General features: G+C 41.5%; 1 protein-coding gene across 3 annotated transcripts; it reads left to right on the top strand.

Moving 5' to 3' along the window:
• Positions 1–600: 600 nt before the first annotated feature.
• Positions 601–5191, top strand: LOC147439133 (uncharacterized). Of its 3 annotated transcripts, XM_086485038.1 has the most exons (10): positions 601–739; positions 1158–1696; positions 2294–2469; positions 2588–2686; positions 3291–3440; positions 3538–3603; positions 4268–4333; positions 4423–4488; positions 4630–4669; positions 4765–5191. In XM_086485038.1, the coding sequence occupies exons 2-10, from the start codon at positions 1261–1263 to the stop codon at positions 4806–4808; spliced, it is 1143 nt and encodes a 380-aa protein (XP_086341164.1). In that variant the 5' UTR covers positions 601–739; positions 1158–1260; the 3' UTR covers positions 4809–5191. The 3 variants fall into 3 exon arrangements, with proteins under 3 accessions (XP_086341164.1, XP_086341162.1, XP_086341163.1); XM_086485036.1 differs by having other exon boundaries at positions 4630–5191; XM_086485037.1 differs by lacking the exon at positions 601–739 and adding an exon at positions 787–1058 and having other exon boundaries at positions 4630–5191.
• The last annotated feature ends 5575 nt before the right edge of the window (positions 5192–10766 follow it).

Raw genomic sequence — 10766 nt, 5'->3', positions numbered from 1 at the left:
CTACCTATGCTCCCCTTGCTTTTTAGCCATTTTTTTTGCTCCTCTTCACCTCTCTATGCCCACTTTATCATTGGTAACCAATTTGTGCAATTGGGCAACCCTTAGCGATAAATAGAATAGTAAAAGGCATGACTCTAGGGAGCAGATGGAGTCGAATGAAGCCATTGGAAGAGGAGAATAACAACTCCTCTAGGAGTCTTACCCAAGGCAAGAAGAGAGGCAGAGAGAGATGATACATTTTTTGAGGTCCAATGGGGGGACCCATACCGCACCGTATTCCACATTCCAAATCCATTGTTGCTTTATTGTAATAGTGTTGATAGGCCATTGTAGCATTTTTGATACCACAAGAGCATGCCAACACTTTTTTGGAGAGAGAGAGAGAGAGAGAGAGAGAGACGCCCAACCTTGAAAATTGTTAGTGATATTTGATTACCAGTGACATTCCCCCTAACAATCCCTATTTGGTGCATAGTGCCTCGATGGATTTACTGTTGGCTGAAGCACGTGTGGGACACACAACATTAGAAATTTTTTGTCATGGGAAAGTGGGCAAAGGAAAGAAGAATTGATGGTCATGCAAACGTTGCAGGTAGCCTCATCGTCGTCAGCAGCATAGGTGGTGGGCAAGCTCTACAAGCCACAGTAACCCGAAGAAACTTTTTTCCTATAAGGAGAAGCTTAGATGAGGCAAACTTCTTCACATCAAGCCTTTCATGGCTTTTGTGCTCTCCAACAAGTAAGCGCTGCAACCCAAACCCTAAATTTTTAACAGAGCAAAACCCACTAGCTGTTTGGCTTTACTCATTTCGACTTTTGACCTTTAGGCACATATTGTCTGATTTTGCTTGACTTGTGCGTGACCTAGGAATTTCTGCTTTCATGAGAGTTGCCTCTGGTTTTTCTCCTTGTTGGTTAATGCGCGGAGCTTATCAATGTTGTCTGTTGTCTGTGTCTTGTGCCTTCACATTAACACCTGAATTTTGCTGTTGGAAGGAAAGGGTTTTCCTCCTTAGATCTGTAAAATCAAATCTATGCATGAAAATTGTGAAATAGAGGTAGCAACAAGTTTCATCTCACCTTATGTGGTCATTAAACAAGTCTGCTTTTCTGTGTATGTTTTTGGGCATTAAACTTTGTCAGTGTTCAAATTTCAGGCCTGGCAGAGAAGATTTTTGATGGAATCATATATTTCCATTTTTGATCCTGGACCTAGGGCTGCTTTAAGAAACAGAAAATTTCATTAGAAGACATTTTCGAATGCCATCTTATTGCGAGGAGAAGTTAATGGAAAGTAATGGATGGGATTTTAATTTCGGGGATGCTGGCTCAGATGCAATGACCAGCATAGACACTGATGGCAGTCGACATATCGATTGCGGCATGCATAGTGATCAAGTAGCTCTTAGTGGGACATTTTCTTCAGTTAATTCTGGTGTGGAGTCGAATGGAGTGACAAGTGTGCAAGGGGGTTTACAAAGTCTTGACATGCAAGATTTGGTCAGCCAGCAGCATTCCAGTGCAACTTTGAATTTATCTTCTAACCATCTGCTTGATGTAGCAAAATGGTTTCGTCAGAAAAGACTTCAAAGGGCTTTGGCAATTTCCAGCACACATGGGTTGTCTACAGCTCATTCATATGCAGACAATGGAATGCAAGAAGCAGCTAAGTTGACACTGCGGAGAATTTGGGAAGGTACAATGTTTTTGCTTTGATGTAAGACCTGTCCACAAATAAATGCAGACTGAAGCTGCACTGTGTAAGGACTCTCTAAACAAAGCACAAAAAGAGCATGCACACAATTACTTTTAGGGTGTAATGTCTTCAGGGAGAAGAGCAAACCAAAGGTGAAGCTCCGAACAAGCATCTAACAAGAGCACAAGCTATGCACATAAATGTGTATATATTGTGCGCGCGCGCCCGTCTCTCTCTTCAACTCTGAGAGAAGAAGAAGAAGAAGAAGAAGAGAGTTTTAACGTCGTAGGAAACTATCCGGGGGAAGAGAGAGAGAGAGAGAGAGAGAGAGAGAGAGAGAGAGAGAGAGAGAGAGAGAGAGAGAGAGAGAGAGAGAGAGAGAGAGAGAGAGAGAGAGAGAGAGAGTTCAGGTTTTCTCCCTTTTCCTTGAAGCTGCATGTTAAGTGTTGCCATCCCCTCTTGCTGGAGTTTTCGTCCCTGATTTTGTAAACATTTCTATATCTGAGGGGGTGTTCCCCAAGATTTATGATATTTTGGACAAGATTTTAACAATGAGTAAGGATACAAGCCCTCTTTCTAAAGAGAGTGTGCCTACAGGGGCAGCTGGTACAGTAAACGAGTCACCCTCAGTGGGAAGTAATGGAAGTAAAACTTCGAGCCCTCAACAGGTCTCTTCAGACTCTCTATCTTCTCCCCTGATTGGGAGCTCCCCCTACTTCAATTGTTTTCCTTGCGGCAAGGAGCAAACAGAGCATCATAGTTTACTTTTTCAGGTATGACTAGCCAATCATTATGCACTTGGGGCAAAGGAAAGAATTAGTTATGTACGATCCGCCAATAGCCCAAGGTTCATGTTTTGTAAACTTGTCTATCATTTCATTAATTTTGCAGGCAAGACCAGAATTTCATGATGGTATGCTGGACTCTTTTAATGGTGCATCAGTACATATGAACCATATGCGAGATGCAATGTGGCATTCTCATCCGCAGGTTTGTTCACTATAAATTTTCACATTAAAAGGCCTTGTTTTCTTATGATTACGACGAACTTCAACACACAAAATTCGAAAAACTACCAGGTCTTTACTGAGAGTAGTGTTGAGTTTGGATAAGGCCAAACTCATTCTGTGTCCCTGTGCATCGCTTTCTTTTACATTGCTTTTTACATGCAAGACTGATGTTAGGATTCATGGATGTGTTGTTACTTTTTTACTTTATCAGTTAGGCAAGTTACATAGCATCTCTTCCACTCACGCTAACATGTGTACTCACTCAAAGAGAATGAGAGCTTGGGAGGGTTTGGCTATGGAAGCTCCATCTTCTTTGCATGCTAACTTGTTTCTATGTCTACTAACGGACTGAGTTTGTGTGAATGATTGCATGAGCATGCTTGCGTGTTTCTCTATGCTCCATGGGCGATTCCATCTCTATGTGTGTGCTTCTAGTTGAGCAGGATTGTGTGTGAGAGCATGTTCACCCATGCATTGCTTGCTTATTCTCTATTCCTTGCTTGTGTGCATGTAGTAGGTGATGTGTGAAAGTAGAGAAGGCTTGACTTCAGAGTAGGAGTTGATCCCTAGTTTCTCATTTACAGATGCCTCGTGGAGTTCTGGTGCCATCTTTTCCCAACCACAATGGCATCAACCAGTCTCAAATTCCTTGTGAAGGATCAGCCGGAAAGACGAAGCCTCGTGTGAGAGCTCGTCGTGGTCAAGCTACAGATCCCCATAGTATTGCTGAAAGGGTATGGTACTTTTTTCTCAAAGACAATGAACCTTTGTATACCTTGCCGTTTTCTCATACAGTTTCATGTTTAATTGATTCAAATGGAATCACTTCAGCTTCGACGAGAAAGAATTGCTGAGAGGATCAAGTTGCTACAAGAGCTTGTGCCTAATACAAATAAGGTAAAATTGCGTGTGCATATGCTCAAATTAGAAGCTCCATAGTTTGGCCCCTGCCTGAAGAGAGCAACAATTTTGCAAGCTGATATCGTGACTATTTCTCTGCAAGTGCATGTGTGCTATTTGGATGATAGTGAAAGCAATATTTGCGGTAATTTAAGCATCTGTTTGTGGTTAAGCTTCGGTTCTGTCCATGGAGCTTCCTACTTAACTTAGTTGCACAGAGTTAAGTGCTTCCACAAATAAATGAGATATGTGTATTAGCTGTAGTCACTGATTTGGGAAGGGCACACGTGTGCGCATGTGCATATAGACATACATGTGCATATACACACACATATGCATATGCATACGCACACATACATATATGCACTCATATGCATATGCACACACATATGCATATACATACGCACACATATGCATATGCACATACATGTGCATATACACACACATATGCATATGCATACGCACACATATGCATATATGCACTCATTGCCATGCACATACATACACATATACACACATACATACGTATCCACACATATGTACACACATATCCATACACACACATACATATATGTATATGCACATCTACATATTCATACACAAACGTGGATGCTCGCCCTGCATAGTGCTCTTTTTTTTTACATTCTATCAATCTTTGCAGACGGACCGAGCAATTATGCTGGATGAGATTATAGAGTACGTCAAGTTTCTTTTGATACAAGTGAAGGTGTGCTTTTGAGCTCTTGTTAGTTGTCTAAAGAAAGAGGGTAAAAGTATTACTGATTTTTTTGTGTCTCCATTTTCTACTTGCAACAGCTTTTGAGCATGAGCAGGCTAGGCAGTGCTGCGTTAATTCTGCCCATTGTTGCGGGCGTTCCAGAGGTATGTAGTGTTGGCAATGTGTGTGTGTGGCATGGGCATGGTTCCAGCAGGTTGTCTTTGTGTGTGTGTGTGTGTGTGTGTGTTGTATGTGGAACAAAGCTCCTTCAAGGATCCTCATTTAAATTGTTTGTGGAATTTTAGGCAAAGGGCACACAAGCCTCAGCTGAAATACAAGGGGAAGGTACGCCTCCCCCTCAGGAGAGCATGTCCGCAATTGAAGAGCATGTTGCAAGATTGATTACTAACAATGTTGGCGCGGCGCTGCAATTTCTCCAGAGAAAGGGGCTGTGCCTTGTGCCCATTTCCTTGACGGATACTAGTAAGACGAGCATGGATTTGAGTATACCAGCAGCAGCAGCAAGTCAAACAAGTTCATTGAATCTGTCATCAATTACAAGTGTAGCCAAGTAAAACAATTTGTGTATTCAGCAAGCGGAAAAAGTTGGATACATCATTAGCTTCCAAGAATGATTGTTGTCTGGAAGCTAATGGCTTATCCGCATTTCATTGCTTCCGCCTTTGCAATCATAGTATGTTGAGGCCTCACCTCCAACTAGAGAGTTGAAGGCATCTCTCTGCTTTTATACACCATCAAGCATAATTGACAATTGCATTAAGATGGCATGGATTGCGTATGTAGGAACCCACCTTATGTACATATCTTAATTTTCTGTCAACTTTTGCCAGTGAATGTTTTGAAGATTATCTAGCTTTTGTGCCCGCTTGCTTTGCATTAGTTCTATGTACGGAAGACAATAGTAAGCCAGCTCTATTTCCTCTATAGATATGTCCGTTCGGAATGCACCAGCAAGCTCACCCGCCTGTGCACTCTGGGCCCCCCCAGAAAAGAAAAACTCCAACACACGTGCGCATGCGCACTCGCACTCACATGAAAAAGTGCACATCCGTCCGAAAAAGGAAAAAGAGTAGAGTGTTTCATGTTCAAATGTTTTTTGAAGCCTCCATCTATTGCCTCGTATCTTATGCATGCAATATGAATTTGGAGTATTGAGGGTTGTGCTTGCCCTGGAGTCTTTGCAACATTTGTTTTTACCATGTTCATGTGTTGAGATAATCTGTGCAGAAGTTAGATCTTGGCTACACCTCCTTTCCATGTGATGAAGCTGTAGCTTTGTAACGGCAACTGTCTTCTACATCACTTGGGAAGAAGCTAGATATTGACAATTATGTACATCGTACATGTATTTGCGTCTAAAGTTGAGAGTCCAATGGAGGTCAGAGAGTTTAACACAGGAAGGATTACATGCATGAGGGTGTTATCTATAGCAAGGGATAACAATCTCAGCGCAGTGCTTGAAAAATTTGTGATAAAAGCTTTGCCCATCCCAAGAATATTTGAAGCTCTTTCAAATCGGATGGGGACTCTCAAAGAGCGCTTGCATTTTAAAGTCATTCATTAGAATTCTCACCAAAACAGATTATATATACGAATATAACTTAGGTGCAAGAAGCAAATCAAACACCTATAAGAGGTGGCTCATGCATTGTATATCATCCGTGGATAATAATAGAATTACATTTGAAAAATTGCCTCTTTGAACACCTTAGGATCTCGTGCACGAAGATGGCACCTCCAAATGAATTAAGGTTCGGGCCTTTACTATAGCCGAAGGAGTGGAAGACTCACCAACTCGCTTTTGACTCTTTCGTCAATAATGGCCTTTTTCTCGACAATTATTGCGATGCCGCTCAGCCTTCAAATGCTCTTTATGAACATCCATCTTCTTCTTGTTTTTTTTTTTCTTTTCTTTTCTTCTTACGCTTTTGGTTCTTGTTGTTGTTGTTCGAAAAATTGGCCAAGGCTTCAAAGCTTGATTACTTTGTTGCAATAAACCACTCCTCCCGTTCCAATACCATTGGGACTATATTGTCCCCAGAAATAGTATTCTCTAATAAAACCACGCAGTTGCTAGAAATCATCTAGTCCAACAAGTTTTAGAATCACATTTTACTAATTAGAGATATTGAGTGAGTGAGCAACGTTACCTCATTGAGCATTCATCCCAATATGCCTATTTGCCATTCTCCTCATTAGTTGGAAGGAACACCCTGTGGAATAATGTTTTCTCAAATTCAATCCACATCTTGAGACAAATATATAGGTTATATGTCACCACCACGTGTAGACCTACAAGTGCCTCATTTGTAGCGCCTTCAATGCATCTAGAGTATGATGTAAACAATAAATATCTCCCACTCGATGATAAATGTCTTCATCCTACCTTTATTACAGTTTCTCTCCTCACCACAAAAATTTGGCAGCTTCTTACTCTTGAATAATCATGCCTCCTCTTTCGATCAAGCAACTTTGGATCACCCTCGTGGGAGAGACATTGGTGGCCTATTCTAAGAGAGCTACCCCTTTGGGATTAGCTCCTAGACTTGGAGAGTCCTAAGAACAAGATGCTTGCTGATTCATGAAGTTTACTATCACCTGAAGGCATGTAATGTTTGCATTGAGTGCTTCAACTTGCACCTTGAGTACCTCTATGCATGCCTAATGTAATTGCAATGGATATTTGAATAATAATTCATGGGTTTTTTGAAATTGATTTTATTGATTATGCAATGAGGATTGATATGAATTTGATGATCATATTTTAATAATTATTTATGGGTTTTTTGGAATTGATTTTATTGATTATGCAATGAGGATTGATATGACTTTGTTACGTAGTTTATGGAAATCAATTAGTTAGCAATTTTGGATACTAATGTATTATTTTTGTCAGCTCATTGTGATCAAGGACTATATTATGCCCAAGTCATTAATTGTAGCTCTTTTGAGCACGGACTTGATATACAAATTAAATATGTGCAAGAGGGACATATTCACTCTTGCACATATTGTAGCTCTTTTGAGCATGGACTTAATATACAAATTAAATACATGCAAGAGGGACATGCTCACTTTTGCACGGGGAGGGATTGCACCCATTGCTTATGTCTTCTCTCCCCCACACATCTACTCCTCTAGGCTTGCACAGATAAATGCTCTATGAATCCACATCTCTCTCTCTCTCTCTCTCTCTCTCTCTCTCTCTCCCTCCTTTAACAAGGATAGAGCTAGGCCTTTCTTTTCATAATTCTAATTTATTTTTCTTCCCTTCGTGCGTTGGATAATTGTCTCTAGTGGACCAGATGATCAAGGGTTAGATTAGAACATAGTTGATGTTGGATAAGGTCTTAGACATTGCCCTTGTACATGGTGTAGAGCCATATCTCTTGTTTATCCCACTTTGAAATTATTTTGTTGATAGTGGTTGAGTTGATCTTCCACTTTGACATTCACTTATGGAAGTTGATATGTGTGACAGTTTTGAGTCCACGACAATGACTTATGTGAGATAATGGTCTCGTTCATGTGGACACTTGAGATGTTGGCAATGTGGTCACATAGGGCATATTAAATGATGTTGCTTCAAGCACATGAGGCAAGTAAACACATCCTTCAACTTTCGGGTATACAAACAATACTCTTCTTGGCTTCTTTCATACCCTTGGGACTGCAGGTACTTGTCAGATTTCATGTACCACTGCCTTAAGACTTGTTTTAGGCCATACAATACATTATGCAATCTACACATCAGTTTTGCCCTCGTAGGCTTCTCAAGTTTGACTTCAAAACCCTCTGGCCATTTTATGTAGACATCCTCAGCAAGATCCCCGTGAAGGAAAGCCATCTTCACGTCCATCTAGACAAGTTGCATGTCCTCAATGGCTAGTAGCTACATGTCCTCAATGGCTCTTAGCTACTAGTCCAAGCACAAGATGCAATGCAGTCATCTTGACTATTGGAGAGGAAATCTCATTAAATTCCATGCCTTTCTTTTGCTTGAATCCCTTATCAACCAATCTAACCTTATACTTAGGTTCATGATCTTCTGTTGTTTACTTTTCTTATTCACTCATTTGCAAGGCAAGGCTTATTTGCCCTTTGGAAACTTTGTTTGTTCCCATGTTTTATTTTCCATGATTGAATTTCCTACTCCCACTTCATGCTATCTTCCATCTCAATAACATCTTGGTAGCAGGTAGGATCTCTACATTCTCATTGACCAACAAATAGACTAACCCTGAATAAAACGCTCAGGGACATGAGAGACACGTGTAGATCTCCTCACTCCCTAATTGTTGGACTCAACTGTCTCAAGAGCATCACTAGCTCTCGCTCGAGCATTACTAGTAGTAGATACATTGCTAGTAGACTGAGTTGTTTGTGTAATTGGACTTGAGGCTATGTCCTCGAGTCTCACTTTGCGATAACCTCTTTCATGGGGTTTCTGTGCATCTTTAATTATTTAAAGATCACTTGTCAGCTGCGACTAACTCTCTGAGATTTTGGGTGCCAAAGACAATAACCCATCTCTCCATCTACAGCATAGCCAATGATGCGACTAACTCTCTGAGATTCCGTGTCCCAAAGACAATAACCCATCTCTCCTTGTTTAGATCCGCCTCCGCATGAACCGCTAGATACTTCAAATCCCAAAAAGATATCTTTAGTGTCTTGGTCTAATTCTTACGGGCGTAAAAAACAGATAATGGAAAGGGAGGGATTTGTGGTAAGGTGTCTTTGCTAATACGTAATAAGCATGTTTTCTTCAAGAACATGAGTATGTTTTGGAGGGGCTTAACCCAATTCGGGCCCAAAAACACTATGATCATTGATGACAATAAGTACAAAGTGTGCCATAACCCTGAAGGAAGTTGGCTTATTACTCCCAAGCTAGAGGACTAGACTGTTGAACATCAGCAACAATTTTTGGTAGACACTTTGGCTCCCTAGGTTTGATAGCATTTTTAAGAGTTGTCCAAACCCTCCTAAAGGTATTCAAGAAAACTTTCCTAAATGGGTGCTCAAGGCAAATAGAATACTTGCCAAAGGAAAAAAGAAGGTCGGTCCGAAAATAATTAGTTCATTGACTGAAAGGGATGTGGATATGACTTTTGAAGATGAAGTAAGTGAGCCCTCATGTGTGTAGAAGGGGGTGAACAATGCTTCTCCACTCCTAGTGCTTACAATCAAGCATTTGGTGGTTCAAACCCCACACCTATCACTTCTCAGTTAAAAGGATGTGGTGCAGTGTTAGTTGGTGGTTAAGAGGCACATAGTGCTTCTAATTTGCATCAAGAATTTGACACGCAATGGTTGCTTGAACTACATCTCAAGTGGACTCAAGTCTAGCAGGAATCTTTGAGCGTGCAATATGAAAAACTGGTGGGCCAAAAAATGTTACTGCCATTGTCACATACAATGCATCTAACTACAAAGGTACATGGCGTGCAATCAAAATCAAATATCTTCAGCTTACCTGGGTTCCTGTTGGAATTAGGGTTGCAGAGAAACACACATAGCTTGGAGAAGACAAAGGAAGCTCAAGGCACACAATAGAGAGTGTGTTACTTAGTGTGCAATGGAAAGATAGATAGCCCTAGAGTGATGGTCGTATATACAATGCACGGGGGAAAAAACCTCCTAAAGAGGGAAAAAATGCCCCGGCAGTCCTAGTGTGTTCACACACATCACTACCACATGTAAATGGTAACAAATCCCCCCTGGAGTGATGCGGTGAACGAGAGCTGGCACATGAGTAAAGGGAAGTGCCATGCCCTGAGGACAGGATCAGTCCACAAAGGGGAGTAAGCCCAAAGCTTTGCGGAAAGCTTCAAGCTTCTCACGAGACAATGCCTTTGTGAAAAGATCTGTTGACACATAAGCCAAGCTGATCTCTCCTGCTGAGAGCCTCTCCCTGACATAGTGGTAATGCACCTCAATGTGCTTTGTGCGAGCATGAAAACCTAGGTTCCTCGCAACTGCCAATGCGCTCTGACTGTCAGTGTAGATACTGTTGGCAGTGTCCTGTCCAACACCCAAGTCAGCCATAAGGCGTCTGAGCCATACACACTCAATCGTAGCTGTGAAGACTGCCCTGTACTCAGCCTCACAACTCGAAGTGGCCACAGTAGATTGCTTCTTGCTCAACCATGATATACATGAACTGCCAAGCATGAAACAAAAACCACTTGTGGACACTCGCGTGTCAAAACAACCAGCCCAATCTGAGTCCGAAAAAGCATGTGAGTCTAGCGGCAATGATCCCCCCTTGGGATAAAACAAGCCAAGATGTAAAGTGCCACTAAGGTAGCGGAAAATCCTCTTGACAGCCTGCCAATGCTTAGACCCTGGGCTATGCATAAATCTGCTGACCTGCGAGACTGCAAACTGAATATCTGGCCTCGTGTTGCATACATAA

Source organism: Adiantum capillus-veneris, chromosome 16, assembly GCF_014529385.1.
Source record: "Adiantum capillus-veneris isolate H3 chromosome 16, ASM1452938v2, whole genome shotgun sequence".
Taxonomy (NCBI): Eukaryota; Viridiplantae; Streptophyta; class Polypodiopsida; order Polypodiales; family Pteridaceae; genus Adiantum; species Adiantum capillus-veneris.
This window is presented reverse-complemented; position numbering and strand designations above follow the sequence as displayed.

Bases quoted from the DNA above. Each gene is read 5' to 3' on its own strand.
- LOC147439133 (XM_086485036.1), top strand. From the start codon at position 1,261: ATGCCATCTTATTGCGAGGAGAAGTTAATGGAAAGTAATGGATGGGAT. The intron at 2,470-2,587 runs GTATGACTAGCC...TTAATTTTGCAG, and splicing joins ATCATAGTTTACTTTTTCAG to GCAAGACCAGAATTTCATGA. The intron at 3,604-4,267 runs GTAAAATTGCGT...CAATCTTTGCAG, and splicing joins TTGTGCCTAATACAAATAAG to ACGGACCGAGCAATTATGCT.